We start from the raw sequence: 17263 nt of genomic DNA on the forward strand, positions 1-17263 counted from the left end.
ACACCCGTGCGCGTGCGCGCGCACGGGCACGTAGAAGGTCGGCTCGTCGCGCCAGCCAAGGTGAAGGTCGGTCGTCGGAGAGTGACGAGGGGTGGACGGAGGACCCCACCCACCCCTCCTAACATGCACCCCTTCACGGCAACCCCTGGATGACCGTACCAGTACCCCTGACTGTTTTGGGGTTCATCCAGCTTTTCCTGACGCGGGAATTGCCGGATACCTGGTACACGAGACGGTGGACTACGCTCGGTACTGCCGGTATGAGCTGAGGACACCTTGTCGTATTACTGGCGGGGTTGCAACCTCATTGACATGGCGCATTTTTTGGGGCTCCACATTTATTTTGGTATGACACCTGCTGTCGACGTCAGGCAATATTGGAGAGAAATTATTTTTTATGTATGCCGAATGTGCCTGGCGTTATGTCCCGTGATAATTTTCCTGGCGTTGGACAGGTACTTCAACGCCTTCAACCGAAGGGCCATACCCCGAATACAGTGATCGCCTCATTTTAGTGCGTGCAGTGTTGGATTATATCCGTGAGCGGTGTAGTAATCTCGTGATTCCCTGGAAAGAACCTGTCTTTGGATGAGGGATGGATGCCTTACAAAGGACGTCTTTTAGTATAAAAAGTGTAATAACCCCAAGAAGCCGAAAGAAATATGGTGTGAAATTCTTTCTCATTACCGAGGCCAACACTGGATACGTTGCGGACTTTTCAGTGTATACCGGGGTCTTCTCCACGCTGCGTGACACTGTATTCAACCTTGTGGACGTTTCCGTAACAGGGATATCACCTGTTTATGGATAATTATTATAACTCGGTATCCCTGGCCCAGGAACTGTATGAAGCAGGTGTTCACGTCAGTGGTACCCTTCGGTTGGTGCGTGGGGCCCCGAATGTCCTCAAGAGGTTCGCTAGTCATCCGCAACACCTGGCAAGAGGAGAGACAGAGTGGCGGCGGAAGGGCGCTGTCTTTGTCATCTGTTGGAAGGGTGTCCGACTCGTCCCCATGATTACGAGGAGTCATGAACCCATCCAAGAAGAGATCGTACAGCGGAAGAAGACACGTCGACAGGGCCGAGTTGTGTTTGAGGAGTTTTCGTACCGAGCGGCCTACTGTCATTGGGCACTACAACAGGCACATGGAGGAGTTGATCTCTTTGATCAGCTCATCCAGTACTATCCCTTTGCCAGGAGAACCAGGTGGACACAGAAGCTCCTCAAATACATCCTTCAGTTGGCCCTCCAAAATGCCTACATACTGTACTGTGGTACCGCGGTGACAATCTTCCAAGGTTGACCCACATACAGTTCCTAGAGGTAGCCGGGAATGCCCTCATCAACTTCGATCCCGATGAGTGGCCTTCCATAACTGACCCCCCTGCCCCGAGCTGCAGATCTGCCCTAAAGGAAAGGGCAGATAGGAGGTCCAACTTCGCTCGACCTGCCGCCGCCCCTGCTGACGACGCCCTGCTGCTGCCGCCCCTGCTGACGACGCCCCTGCTGACGACGCCCCTGCTGCCGCCGCCCCTGCTGCCGCCGCCGCCCCTGCTGCCGCCGCCCCTGCTGACGACGCCCCTGCTGCCGCCGCCCCTCTTGCTGCCGGCCCCGCCATCACCGCTTCTCGTTGGGTAGTGGACCCTGCGTATCGGCTGCTCAGCCAGGGGAACACATACTGGAGGCCTTAGAAGGGCGAAGGCAGAAACGGTGCCGGGTGTGCCATATGAATGGCAGAAGGAGAGACACCCGGTTCTTCTGTCGTCTCTGCAAAGTTCTCTTTGCAGGATAGGGAGTGTGACCGAAAGTACCACACTAAGGTCATGTATTGGAGCGCGCCCCCTAACCGACAGCGGAGGGCGCACGGGGCCGCTGGGTCCATCAGCAGTAAGGGCGCGCGTCTCCCTCCTCCACCTGTACCTCGTCATGCCGAGTGGAAAAAAATGCAAGACTCTTCAATGGAGGAGGGAGAAACAAGAATAGAACGAAGAGTCAGGATTACGAGTGAGTATTCTGCATTATTTTATATTTAGTTTTATATTTATTACAATTTTTTTATTTATCTGAATGTGTGCATGATAAAATAATAATAAGACATTTCATTGTATGCGAAAAGAGAAGTGTCACCTGCATTCCTTTTATTTATGTATTAGTACCAGAATCGAAGAATGTAATATATATATTTTACATAAAAAAAATTATATATATATACATATATATATATATATATATATATATATATATATATTATATATATATATATAGTATATATATATATAATATATATGAATATTAAAATTTTTTTTTTTTTTGGGGTAAGCAAATTACTTACAGTCTATTATATTCAATTCATTTACCTTCACTTTAAAAACAAATTGCAAGTCCTCTAGAACAATATCTCGATTTATGGTGAATTTTTGAAAAAAATATTTTTTTTCGGGCCGAAAACAAAATCTCTGAAACGCGTAGGTCTCATTCTCCTAATATTTGAGCCTTTTCATATTACGCTTTTTTAAAGGTTTATATATGGAAATGTGTGCACAAACATGCACAATATAACAAAAATATTATTGGAAGGTTGTAGCATTTATCATTTTTGAAATATTTGCATATAAAGTACGATAAGTACGAAAAAACTACGATCGGTCAACTTTGACTCAACCGAAAAGGTCAAAAAACGCATTTATAACATAAAATCTTACAGTCTAGTAATATTCAATCATTTATCTTCATTTTAAAACATATTGCAAGTCTCTAGAACAATATCTCGATTTATGGTGAATTTTTGAAAAAAATATTTTTTTTTCCCCTTCCGCGCGACGATTCTCGGCCGAAATCTCCGAACGCGTAGGTCACATTCTCCTATTATTCGAGTCTTTCATATTACGCTTTTTTTAAAGGTTTATATATGGAAATGTGCGCAAAACATGCACAATATAAAAAAAATATTGGAAGGTTGTAGCATTTCTCATTTTTGAAATATTTGCATATAAGTACGATAAGTACGAAAAAAACTACGATCGGTTAACTTTGACTCAACCGAAAAGGTCAAAAAACAGCATTTATAACATAAAAATCTTACAGTCTAGTAATATTCAATCATTTATCTTTTATAACATAAAAATCTTACAGTCTAGTAATATTCAATCATTTATCTTCAATTTAAAACATATTGCAAGCTCTAGAACAATATCTCGATTTATGGTGAATATTTGAAAAAAATATTTTTATTCCGTCTGCGCGCCGATTCTCGGCCGAAAATCTCGGAAACGGCTAGGTCACATTCTCCTAATATTTGAGCCTTTTCATATTACGCTTTTTTTTAGAGTTTTTATATATGAAAATGTGCGCAAAAACATGCACAATATAACAAAAATTATTGAAGGTTTGTAGCATTTCTCATTTTTTTTTATATTTGCATATAAAAAAAAATTTTAAACAAAATTCGACATTCGGTCAACTTTAACTCGTTTGAAATGGTCGAAAACTGCATTTGTAAGCTAAAACTCTTACAGTATCGTAATATTCAATCATTTTCCTTTCATTTTGAAACAAATTGCAAGTCTCTATAACAATATTCGATTTATGGTGAATTTTTTAAAAAATTATTTTTTTACATCCGCGCGCTACGAATTCATGCATCATTTTGTGATAATATTTTCTGTGTTGCTTTTATCGTTTTACAATGTGTTATATATCAAAATGATCGCAATTTATTGCACATTACAACGAAAAAAAAAGTAACTTGTTACCTCTAACCGTTTGGCGCACAGCGCGATTTGAATACAATTATATATGAAATTTCGTTTTTGCGCTATCATATATCGCATTATTTATATATGTAATGATAATTTTTTTCATTCTGATGGTTGCATACTAAACTTCAAGCAATGACAAAAAAAGGAGCCAAAAATGACTCTTAATCTTGAAAACTAAGCGCGCTGTGATTTTTTGAAAAAAATATTTTTTCCGCTTACGCGCTCACTCTCAACCCCCTCCGGCATTCAGGAGTCATTTTTTTATTTACCGCTTCGGCGTTTAAGGGTTAATTTACCGTAAGAATATTATGCTAGCATAGCCTACACTAGGGTAATCAGTAACATTTTTACATATAGGGTAGCCTACACAGCATACTTTATACATATATGGCATACTAATTATTAATTTCAGCTAAATCTCTAGATTTAATGCACCATGGCTTATGATGATTCAGTACAAAGAGAAATTGAATATTTAACAAATTAGCCTCGCCTATACGATGAAGATAATATCATGGTACATATAACGTATATATATACGCATAGTACTATCAAACTCGTCCGTGAACAAAATTTGAGAAAAAACGTGTTTTAATCAAAAACTATTGGGCATGAAAATGAACACATTTTTACTGTTTCACTCCAATGAAATATAAATACGTAAAGCTCTAGTATTCTGATGAGAAAAAGTGAAAAATATCGCAACTGAATGTTGATTTTTTGTTTACTCAATAAACACGCCCTCCAGAGCGCCATCTACTAATGAAAAAAATAAACTAAATTTCGTCACAAACGATACGTTTTCAAGTGATATTTCCACTTGAAAACCCTTGTATAATGTAAAATAACCTTGTCTCATATAAATAGAGTATCTTGAGATTCATTTGCGCTAACTAGAGGCAAGACAGTTGCTCTGATTAGAGTTCAACACAGCAAAACAAACTTACTTCGCAATTACCCTTAGCTGATTTCCAAAACATAACATTGATTTCTATGTTTGTATTTTATAATACAAACAAATAGTCATATGAAAATACATATATTATTGGATGCAGTGAAGTAAAACCAAAACTTTTTAAAATATCCATGGAAAAGATGCATATCTATTATGTTTTAATTTTATCATATGATACTAACATATGATTATTACATACTCGAAATTTTATATCTCATGTAAGATGCGACCCCCCTTAAAATTAACTCCAAAATTCGCCATGATACGCGAGTACATACGGTAAGTGTCCGGTGCTCCAAGTACAATAGTACCCTCTTGACTCCCTAAACTTCTATCTTTCACTACAAGGTGAAGGTTCAGACAATAGGAGGGAATCCCTATGCTTTCTTTCTCGATACACATGCCAGTTAATTAAAATTTTCAAGGGTACTGCCTAAACTCTAACAATTAAAAAAATTCTCTTACAATAGTCGAATGCCAAATGGACGTACAAGATTATATACAGTGGTCCCCCCGTATTTGCGGGGGGATGCGTACCAGACCCGCCGTGAATAGTTAGAACCCGCAAATATTTGGAACCCCTGTAAAAATGCTAAAAACACCCTATCTTGTTAGTTAAAACTCAAGAAAAACCAACTGAAAATGTTCATACTTGGTTTTTTTAATAGTTTTATCACAAACTGTGCATTTTATGATGAAATTCATAAAAAACCAGGAATTTGTGGATATTTATTACAGAAAAATACCGCGAATTTTCCGTGAATAATGCTGGGAAACATTCCCCAGAGAAATCCGCGAATGTGTGAGTCCGCGAATCTGGAGGACGCGAATACGGGGGGTGGTCCACTGTATCTCTTGAAAGCTAATGAGGTAGAGGTTGTACTTAATGTCATTATGCTTTGGCTAAAAGGAGGCAAATGCTCCTCTTAAATCTGAGTCTCTGAAGCTAAAGACCATTAGTAAATGGCAAAGTGTCCTAATCCAAGGACGAGACACATATGTACTTGCTGTAACATCTTGGATTAAATCTGGTCTGGCTTGGTTCTAGGAATTACCAGACCATCTAGCCAGGCAGAGTTCCACTCTTTCCCTACCATGAAGCACTTCCAGCTCTGATAGAATGGGATTTGCACTCGACTATAGTTGTCGTCCAGAGTTCCATCAGAAGGAGCTAGTTCTGCTAAAAAACATCTCTGTCGGAAAATTTTGCTTCTTGCAGCTTAATTCATCTGCCAGGACGTTGAACTTCACCTGTATGAACTTTGTTAGAATTCTGGTGAAGCTCCTATCTGTCCACAACAGAAGGGCTCTAGCCACTTAGCAGAGAAAAATGCGTTCCCCCATTTCTTGATGTAAGAGAGGGCGGACAGTTACTACACTGTTGCAAACCAGGTCCGCAAACTCCAACAACACCCGGTAGATAGCGGTCAATTCTTCCCCAATACTCCGTTGTCTCCCAGGAGATCTCCCCAACCTGGATTGGCCGCGTCTGAATAGAACTATTAGCCCGACTAGTTGCAGCCATTCGCAATGGGGCTAAGATATGAAAGCCTGAAGCACAGAGCTCTGAATTGGTAATCTCTCTCTGAAGATGAAACAAAGAAACTTCTTTGAATCTTGGTGAATTGAGATATGGAAAATATGCATCATCCATATCGTTGGACACCATCCAATCCCCTTGACGAATGATAACAAAACCGTCTGCTTTCGTTTCCATTTTGAATTTTTTCTTTTGGACAAAAACATTCAGTGCTTACATCTAACACAGGTCTAAAGCCCACTTAGGCCTTGGGGACTTACTAATAGTCAGTTGTAAAACTCAGGGAGTTAGTGGACTACTACTAACTCTATGACCTTCTGCAAGTGACAAAAGTTCTCTTGACAGAGCAATTAATGTTTGAATTTTCCAAGTAGGCTAAAGCCATCAGAGAGCTGAATAAGGGTGGAACGCTCTTGAAAGGAACGTCGTAGCCTTTTTTCTGAACACTTTACAATCCAAGGTTCTGCTCCTCTTGCTTCCAGTTCATCACACTGGTGGAACCTTGCTCCTGCAGGTGTACGGAGAAATGCCCTTCACTTCTTAGCAGGATTTTGGAGGAGGATTCCTAAGGGTTCGAGGGTTGAGACGTACTCTTCCCCCGATCTAGGAATGACCCAGAGCTTCCCCTGCCATGAAAGGGCTGAGCCCGTGTGGAAGGAGAAGGGTGTGAGCTAGGAGTGGTAACACGAGAGCCCTTAGTTTGATGACAGAGAAGGTTCGGTGGTTGACTTCATCTGAAGGTCAGAAGATATTTGAATCACTATATCCTCTGGAAAAAGGTGTTTACTATACAGAGGGTAGTACAGAAGGGTGGACCCCTGTGTCTACCCTTGGTGGTGAAAGAACCCTCCTTGGTGGTGAAAGAACACCAGAGTTTCTCTCTTCTTTAGAATGCTCAATGTACAGGGAGAGTGAGAAGACAATTCCAGGGAACTGTCTGATACCTTTATCCAGGTAGGAAGTTACATGTTAAAATCCATAAAAAATCTTCATCCAGCGCCAAACCTTCCTTAATTTTGCAGCCCAAAGTTCCAAGTCCAAATCAAGGAAGCCCACTACTACAAACACATGGAAGATAATCTTAATAAGATGGTCTAATTCCAATGCCGAAAACATTATTTGTCTGTCAAAAGATGTGACGGTGGGAAATTAAATTTAACCTTTCCCTGTTCTCTCTTTTCAGAAAGCCAAAGGTTAACTTCCTTCATTGCATTACAAGAAGAAAAGAAAGAACTAGGTAAGCAACTTAGATGAATCTACTTGATTATCTCCCATATCCTGAAGACACTGGTGAAGTTGGAGCTACTGGAGAGGAGTCAGAGAAATTTGCTGGAAAATAGCAAAGAGGCAACTTGTAGGTCGTAGGAGGAGTCTCCTTATCTCCTTCTTCTGCCAAAGAAACAAGGAACAAGGCTGTTTGTGGCTGGCTAGAAGGAGCAGTGTGCTTCATGAGCCCTTGGCAAAAAAGAAGCTGAAGAATTTGCTACAAAGTAGTAAAGTAGCGATTTTGTAGGATGTCGGAGACGACTCCTTATCCTCTTCTTCTTCGGCTGATGAAACGGCAACAAGTTCGCTTAAGGTTGAATAGGAGGTACTGAAACTTCATAAAAATCCAAAATACTGTCCCAACTTATTTTGAATGGCTGCAATCAAAGGATCAGAGACAAACATAACTTGTGACACTGTTGGTAAGACAGAGGATGTAACTGTTGTCGATGGTTGTAGAAAAACTTCCTACTGATCCAGCTGCGCCCCTTGGGCGCTTGGACACTTGTGGAAGCTCAGGCAGTTATGGACGCTCGGGTACCAAAGGATGCTCAGGTTAAGCTTAGGTGCTCAGGCGCCAATGGATGCTTGGGAGCCAAAGAACATTCGGGCGCCAGTGGGCGCTCTTGTGCCAATGGAGCTCTTGAACCAGTAAGCGCTCCTTTGCCAACAAGCGCTCAGCCGCTTGTGAAAGCTGAGGCACCAATGGCTGCTCTTCTCCCAGTTCCCTTGAATTGCTGAAGAATACAGAAGGCAGGACTGAGTCCCTGTGCAGCTTACAATATTGAACGCTCGGGCACCACTGTTCGCTACTAGGAGCTCGGAGCCGCTGGGTGCTCGGGCACTAATGGACGCTCGAACGCTAATGGATGCTCGGGTGCCGCTGGACGCCTGGTGCCACTGGATGCTTCAGTTAACTATAAGATAAATGCAAGACATAATCCTAGATAAAATATATGACTAAAGACCAGATCAGCCAGAATAATTCGGTGCCAGGTAAGCTAATTGCTTTAACGACAAGCATACTATTTCGTCAGTCTAACTACAAAACAGCTGTATTTTGATTCTGGCTCAGCTGCTAAAGCAACTTTACTTTGTTCCCTTTAACTGTTTTAAGTACAGCCTCTATAGGGATGTTCTATCTGTAGTGGACTCGTTTACAATGAAAGTTGCTTCTTTTAATTAATAATTATTCTATTCTTGCTTTCACTAGGATTTCAATAGATCATCCTCTGAAAGCCTATCATGACTAATTCTCTCCTGCTACATTACACCATTTCACTTATAACAGTTCTGTAAAGGAACGATTGATAAGTGTTTAAATTTATTGTACGCTATTAGGCGAAAGTGGTGAAAAACTTATAACAGAACTTTATAACAACAATAATAATTACTAATTCTGCAAAAATGTTATGCATAATTAAAATTCAGTACCAACATCGTTCTGGTACAAATGCAATGTTTACATTATTACGCTACTCTATCAGGAAAGTAGCTAATGCAATGTTTACATTATTACACTACTATATCAGGAAGGTAGCTAAAGCAATGTTTATTATTATGCTTATTAACTCAGCAACCTTTGTTGTTTCTCCTTGTAAAGATGATTTATCTCAAAAGATCGCTACTTAAACGTATTATCAAACAATGTCTAGTCGGAAACTAGCATAAACATCGGTCCGCAAACAATGTTTACATATAGTCCCGACACTCGTCAAAGAGTAGTTGACCAGATAACTGTAATTTTCTGTAAATGCAAACTAATGATGTACTACTTCAGTAAAAAGCAAACAAAACAAGGAAAAAACAAAACCCTCATCCTGAAGCCTTCGGCTGAAGCTAATTCCAATTTCGATTTGTTACCGAAATCCGGTAAATAACCGCAAAAATTAATAACTGCAGCTGACCACCAGATTTTACACCGGCCGTCGCAGAAACGGAATGAAACGAATGGGCTGTGCCGTTCCTATCATTCTCACTAGGGGGCGTGACTGTGTGCACCTGCACACTTATCGGTGTCGCTACATGAAATTTGAATCTTATACTGCTGCCGAATAATAGTAACAACCCTATAGCTATGTAATTATACGGGTTAAAATTTGCATAATTAAAATCTAGGACACCAGAATCTGGAATAACGTTAATATTGTAATGACCCACCTGAAATTTGTCAAACACTCCATCCAAAAATATTTTTTTAATCACAAAATCATAAGCAGCTAAGTAATCAATTTCCAAAAGTTTAACAGTACACCTTTGTGGGCTTTTCTCTTCAGCTTTGCTCTAGCAAATGTCTGAAGAAGATACTGTAGAGCTGTTGTCTCTGGACGATACATCATTTCTCGTTAGCTCACTCAGGTCTGCATTACTACTACTTCTGAAAAAATAGATAGGACAAATCAAGCTTAATTTAAACATATCCTGAGTACAAACTAATTGTTCCTATGTTTAAATATACAAATAAATGAAAGTTTATTTTTTTTGGACTGGCATTCATTAGTACTAATTTCTAATCTCAACAGCATATTCTGTATGGACACAGAAAACTGCTCATGATTATTGTTAATTGAGTTTGAGGGGGGGGGAAATACTCTGTGTTTTTAATCTCAACTATTCCTGTAAGTTACTTGCCAAAATTAGTCCTTGGATAGAGCCCGCAATGAATGTCTGTGTCAGTATACTAACCAGATAAAAAATTTGTGGTGTAATGCGAATGGTGAACATTCACTGGGTCTTCCCCTTCTGTGATAAAGGTTAGATGACAGCAGAGAGTCTGGCATAGTTTCTACAAAGATAAATTAAGGGGGGGCTGTTACAAAGGAAATCTACAGTTTTTTGGGAAAAGTAAATTGTTTTTTCGTAATACAGGTGGTGCCCAGTTATCGGCTGCTTCCCTCTATGTCGGCTTCGTTTTATGACAGTTTTTAGAAATTTCATTCAAAAATAAGGTTTCTTATGTCGCCTACATTCGGTTGATCGCATCCATAACCACCCGTCCCTATGGCGCGCCATAGGAATTATTGGGGGCGCCATTAAGCCAACATGAAATCTAAGGAGTAAACACTTATGGTGCCGCTAAGTGGTTATCAGCGCCATACGTATGTTTTTACTCACTTAGACCTTTCATGCTTTGCTTATGGCGCCTGGCCAGGAACGGAACCCTGCTGATAACCGGGACCTCTTATATAAAAACCTGAGGTCCCTTTACACTAGGAATTGCTTACAGCGAAGGTTGGAACACTGCCGTTAGAGAAAAAAAAAAAAAAAAAAAAAAAACTCTTGAACAAGGTGTTTAGGCATGACTACCGATCGTAGCGGGAGAAAGACCTGCCTGCCTGGATGTAAACTTCCCTTTGCATTTTGGCCCCCAAGTTCAGATTGAGGGTGGCATGAAGTGGGCATTAGTGTAAAGGGACATCAGGTTTTTTATAGTATGCAAAATCCAATTTCCTTTCAAAAATTTGATTTATTCCTACAACGGTATACAAACCTTCGTCCTTTAAATGGGAACTGCACTAGATTGGAGGGAGGAAATCGAAGTGAGTCTTAAGAACTGACTGATTCAGCACACCAGGGTTTACTCCTGGTCGAAAGAGCGAGGGGAGTGGCCTGCCTCTGACATTGATCGCACGTGCAGTAACCCCCATATTGTAATTTTGCAAAGAAGTGCAAAAGAAATATCAGTAAAATGATATTGTCATGTACAATAAGTTTTTAATACATACTACCTGACAGATATATACTTAGCTATAGACTCCGTCGTCTCCGACAGATTTCAAATTTCGCGGCACACGCTACAGGTAGGTCAGGTGATCTCCCGCCCTGCCCTGGTTGCAGGACTAGGAACCATCCCCGTTTCTAATCATATTCTTCTCTTCCACCTGTCTCCTGCGGGGAGGCTGGGTGGGCCATTAATCGTATAGATCTGTCAGGTAAGTATGTATAAAACGTATTGTAACATGACATTATCATTTTATACATCACTTCCTGCCATGATATATACTTGCTATAGCACCCATTGGGTGGTGGGTAAGAGACAGCTAACTACTGAAATAGACAGGGAAACAACATATGTTTGTGGTAAATTAATCAACCTTGGTTCCTACTTATTAGGCTGAAGACTTCCGGCTACTGCCTTGGAGTCTGCTTAGACTCAAGAGCCTCAGCGAGATATTGGATCTATGGCTAAGTGCTTGTGGGTCTGTTCAATGGGTCTTATCCACTTACTCGGCAGAGCTAAAGGCCTTTGTCATTGGTGCTAGTCCACTAACATGAAATACACCTGTTTCAAGAGCACAAAACCGATCCCGATGCACCTGATCGCTAACATCCATGTTAGTTCTAGATGGAAGGATGTTTGATCCCCGAACTCCTACAACAACAAAACTCGAAAACATATTACACTTTCATTACAAAATATACAAAAAAAAAAAAAAACACACAAAATTAGGATCTGTCTTTGCTCCAGACCCAGTCCTGTATCTGCTGATACAAGAGGACCTAGCGAGAAGCACTTCTCATAGGTCACTCTCACATCCTTCAGATAATGAGATGCAAACACGAATGGCACCTCCATATTATCCTCAAGATATTCTTTAGAGACATATTCTTTTGAACCGCCAAGACGTTGCTACTGCCCTCACTTCATGGGGGGGTCTTGACCTTTAGAAGACCGAAGGATTTCCTCCGAGCAGTTTCTTGTGAGCGTCCGTAATAACCTTCTCACAGAAAGCTAAGCGTGCTTGACTGAAGTCTTTTGGGGGTCTTCACCGCACCCACAAGACCTTGTTTGACAAGCTCCATCTGTCTCTTCCTCTCAAATCATTTTAAGAGGCTCTCAACTGGACAGAGAGATCTCTCTATCTCTCTGCTACAAGGTTAGAGTAGGCCTTTTACCTCAAAACTTCTGGCCAACGGTTTTGACGGGTTTTCGTTCTTTGCCTAAACATTGTTCTGAAAGAACAATGCAGCATCTCCTTTGAACCCCACCGTGGAATCCAGAGCCGTGTAATTCGCTTGTCCTCTTGGCTGTAGCGAGAGCCACCAGGAACAGCATTTCCTAGTGACGTCGCGGAAGACGCCATATGTAAGGCTTCGAATTTATCCGATGTGAAGGAATTTCATGACCACGTCTAGATTTCCACTAGGTGTTCTAGGAGTAGCTGCTTTAGAAGGCTCAAAAGATCTAATAGAATCGTGTTAGATCTTTGTCGTTAGCATGTCCAGGCCTCGTTCTGATACTGGAAGACAGCATGCCTTCTGTATCCTTTTTATTGTTGAGACAGATAGGTGTGATCTCTCTCAGAAGAGGAGAAATTCGCAATATTCACTATAGAGGTACTGTAGGAGGACAGCTTCTGACCCTTACACCCCTCCTGAAGACTTTCCCACTTTTGACTGGTATACTCTTCTCGTCGAAGCTCGCGGGCTCTAGCATAGAAGCCGCCCCTTGCGAGAAAAGCCTCTGCTTCTGACAAGTCTTTCGGGATAGTCGAAAGCAGTCAGAGCGGACCTGGAGGGTTGTGATGAAACTCTGAAGTGGGTTTCTGGTTGATCGTGTCTGTTTGAAGCGGATCTGGGGAAGTCCACTATCCCTCCAGTACGCTCCGTGAACCATTCCTGGGCTGGCCAAATGGGCTATGGTGTCTCAACTTCGTGCTCTTCGAAGCTACGAACTGCCTGAGCACTTCCCCCAGGATTTTTGAACGGGGGAAAGGCGTATGCGTCCACACCCTACCAATCCATGAAAACGCGTCTATTGCGAAGGCCTCTCGGATCTTCCACTAGAGAGCAAAAAGATCTCTAATTCTTTGAGAGGAACTTCGCAACAGGTCTATTGTGTTTCTCCCCCACAGGGAACCAAAGACTTCGACACACTTCTTCGGTAGAGTCCATCTGTGGAAGGAACCTGATTTCTTCCTTCTCAGTCCTGTCCGATCTCACATTCTTGATCCCTTGAACAAACCTTGTGAGGTGAGTTATGCCTCTTTCTTCCGTCACACAGGTTAACAGTGCTTGTTAACTGATAGAGGGGAAAGAGTGCGTGCCTCCTCTGCTTTCCGTATGTAAGCCATAGCCGTGGTGTTGTCCGAGTTTATCTGTATCACCCCGTCTCTGACTCTCTCTTCGAGAGAACTTTAAGGCTAGTGTATGGCCACGAGTTCCTTGCAACTGAATTTGCCAGGACACCTGTTTCCTTTTCCATGTGCCTGACACCTCCCTTTGCTCCTAGCGTCGCTCCCCATCTCCGACTCCGAAGCGTCGGTAATAACACTTGGTCTGGGTTCTGCAGAGCAAGCGATACGCCCTCTTTTCTTTTGAAGCTGAGTGATCCACCACTTCAGATGATCTTTACCTTCTTGTTGGAAGTTGAAGATGTCGCTAGTAGTTGCCTTCTTCCAACTCCACACCTCTTTGAGGAAAAACTGAAGAGGGCGAAGTGAGTCTCCCTAGCGAGAAGGAACTTTTCCGTGAGGACGGGTCCCTAAAAGGCCTTAAGGGTAATCCCCTCGCTGAGCTCTTCTTTCTTCTCTAGAAGCTCGAGAATTCTCGCAAACCTCGAGCGATCTTTCTCGCGAAGGAGAACTCGAAAACCCGAGATCCATCTGAATCCCCAGAGAATAGACAAGTCTGGCTGGGATCAGTTTTACTTCTCGAGGTTGACACTATCAATCCTATCGAATCTATCATTTTCCCTTGTTACTTCTAAGTCCCTCCAAGCACTGAATCTTCCGACTTGGCCTGATTCAGCCGTCGTCCAAGTAGAGGAGATGGTTTATTCCCTCTAGGTGAAGCCCTCTTGCACATTCGCCATCAGGTTTGGTGAATTACTGTGGAGCTGTAGACAGACCGCAGCACAGAGCCCTGAAACTGAAAGATCTTGTCTCCTATTACAAAGCGAAATATATTTCTTTGACAAATGGTGAATGGGAACGTGGAAATATGCGTCTTGCAGGCCAGAGAACCATCCAATCTCCTGGACGAAGAGCCGACATTACTGAGGCGGACGTTTCCATGCGAAACTTCTTTTTCTGTATGAACGAAGCGATTCAGAGCGCTTACGTCGAGAACGGCCTCCACCCCCCCCGATGCCTTACGTACTAGAAAAAGGCGATGTAAAATCCCGGGGAGTGTTGGATCCTGCACAAGTTCGATGGCCTCTTTTCCCACATTTGCTTCCACAATTTGAAGGAGAGGTCTTTCTCATTAACGGGTCTCTGTACCTCGCTGAACAGTTCCCGAGGCGTCGATGTTAGGGGAGGGCTGTCGTCCGAAGGGATTACTATCCCTTCTTCAGACCGACACTGACACAGGTCGTCTCCCTTTTTTGCCCATACTCCCTGCAAAGTTTCAGGAGTCTGGCGCCCACTGTGCTTGGAGGAGTCAACAGTAACTTGATTTCTTTGAAGGGCCTAAATGAAGACCTTCCTCTCTTTCAGAGCTCTTCTTTATGGCAGGGAGACGAGCCGCTGCCCTCCACCAAAGGGCTGCTGTGAGGACGATAGTCCTTCTTAACCGTGCGACACTACAGGGCGTCCTTTTCTTGACGTTTTGCCGTTAGTATGGTCTTGTGTCGCTTCTCAGTTAGCGAGGATATATATCCTTCACTAACTGAGAAGGAAACAGATTGAGTCCGTAGAGGCGAACAGTAAGCAGTCCTCTGGCTCGAGAAACCCCTTTCGATAATATGGATCATAAACTGATCTCTTTTTCAGAGACCAGCCACCAAAAGGGAGCCACTTCACCCGAACCGTCCTGTACTGCCTTGTCCATGCAGGCAGGACTCCTAGGATAATTTCTGGGTTTTTCAGAAACTCCGGATCTTAGTTTGTTGGCAGAACTCCGAGTGACCAATCCAAAATTGAACACCTCTAAAGTGACAAAAAGTCCTTTAGAAAGTGGTTCAACTCTGAAGTGCTCCCCGGTCTCTCTGACCGATCTAAGGAGTGAACGTCTAGAGGCCTCCACTAAATTGGACAAGTCGGCATCCTGCACGAGGCAGGTAGAGAAGACCATATCTCTCCGTCCCATACCAAATACCTCTCTTTCCGTGTAATTCTGGAAGGAGGCATGCAGAATACCGTCTTTCCTAACTCCTTCTTCTTGTCCATCAAGAATCTAAAGAATGGAGTGACTTCTTCATAGAGACGCAGGCTTTCATTTTGAAAAAGGGCCGACGATTTTTGGCCGTAGCCGAGCTCGAAAGAGCGAACGAGGAGAGGAAGGAGCCGACGGACTAAGAAATCTCCAAACTCTTGAATTAATAATGATGCTAAGACTTTATAACTAGAAAGTCCCTCATTAGGCAGGAGGTTCGTCATCAGACACTCGTCTAACCCTCGATCAGACGAAGGAGAAAGTTCACGTTTGGAGGAGAGGTCCTTCCAAGACCTCCTATGTTCTGAAGGCGAGGACTCCTAATTGGAGAAGAGTCTACCTCCAGGAACGAGTCCCCGACTCTTGCCTCGGCTCGTTGACTCTTCTCCTGAACTCCTGCCTCCTGGCTCCTGACTCCTGCTCCTGCCTCCTGACTCCTGCCTCCTGCTCCTGCCTCCTTACTCCGGACTCCTCCTCCTGACTCCGGACTCCTGGCTCCTGCCTCCTGACTCCTGCCTCTTGGCTCCTGGCTCCTGCCTCTTGTCTCCCCCTCCTGCCTCTTGCCTCCTGGGCTCTTGCCTCCTGGCTCCTGCCTCTTGCTGATGGCCTCTACACTCTGCTCGGAGCTCCTGCTCCTGGTTTACCCTCCTCCTGGCTCTTGCTCCTGCCTCTGGGTGGACTCCTCACTCCGGCCGGTGCCAGACTACTGATCGTTTCATCCATGTTCGTACCGGAACCTCACCTCGATGTAGGAAGTATCGATCCTGAGGCAGATACCTCCATACGTCTGAGGATCTTTTATAAGGAAGGAATGTCTTTCCTTCTAGGAGGCTTCTTTGACAGACTCCTACAAACGACGAAATCTGTTCTGCATCCGTCATCATGAACCTCTTTGTTGCTCCTCTTTATCCTCTTTCGGGAGGAGGGGAAGGTGGAGGGGAGGAGTCCCAATCCTCCACCTCCTGCCTCCTTCTCACTTCTTGTTGAAAGAATGTCTCTTCTGCTTCTCCTCCCCGATGGAGACTCTCAGGGAAGTTTTCAGGGCTGAGTCAATATCGGAGCCTTCCAACTCCTCTTGAGAGGCCGAGATCGATCTGAATCTCTCCAATCACGTCTCGGTGATGAAGATCCCGGACGACGAAAAACACTCACGTAGGACGCTTTACAATAGCGGTCCTTGGCAGTCTGGGTGTCACAGAAACTGCGAAGGGACACCTGATCGTTGGGATTCTCCACAACCTCCTTTCGGCTTTCGACATTCCTCTCCTCTGGCATGTTGGAGCTTAGGAAGAGTCTAGACCTAGGAGCGTTGCTGACCGACCAGATGCCCCCTCCACTACACTGGGACACTTCATATCACTGTCCACTGAAAAATCACTAGCTTCTTGTATGGCAGCCATTTTGGGTTTTCCATCAACTTGAAGCCTGCTTTTAGATCGCAAGTTCTTTTGCTGATCTCAGGTTTCTGCAATAGAGAAGGGCTGCATGGAAGGAGAAGTAGCAATACTTACCCTTGGGGAATATCAAGCTTTGAAATTAGTTCAGATCTCGAACTACTTAAAACTCTATGAGAAGCCTTCCTCACGCTTTCTCCTTTCTAACTTTTTTAAATAATTAGGTTAGCTTCTCCATTCGTTCTCACTCAA

The 17263-nt window shown here is 43.1% G+C and overlaps 1 protein-coding gene across 1 annotated transcript in view; it reads right to left on the reverse strand.

The window, feature by feature from the left end:
- The window catches only part of LOC135210382 (ubiquitin conjugation factor E4 B-like), a 142114-nt gene that overhangs the window by 66647 nt on the left and 58204 nt on the right, over positions 1-17263 (reverse strand). Inside the window, 1 exon segment of the mRNA XM_064243289.1 lies at positions 9773-9861. Within this exon segment, the coding sequence (XP_064099359.1) occupies positions 9773-9861 (89 nt within the window).

This window comes from Macrobrachium nipponense, chromosome 39 (genome assembly GCF_015104395.2).
Source record: "Macrobrachium nipponense isolate FS-2020 chromosome 39, ASM1510439v2, whole genome shotgun sequence".
In the NCBI taxonomy this organism is placed as follows: Eukaryota; Metazoa; Arthropoda; class Malacostraca; order Decapoda; family Palaemonidae; genus Macrobrachium; species Macrobrachium nipponense.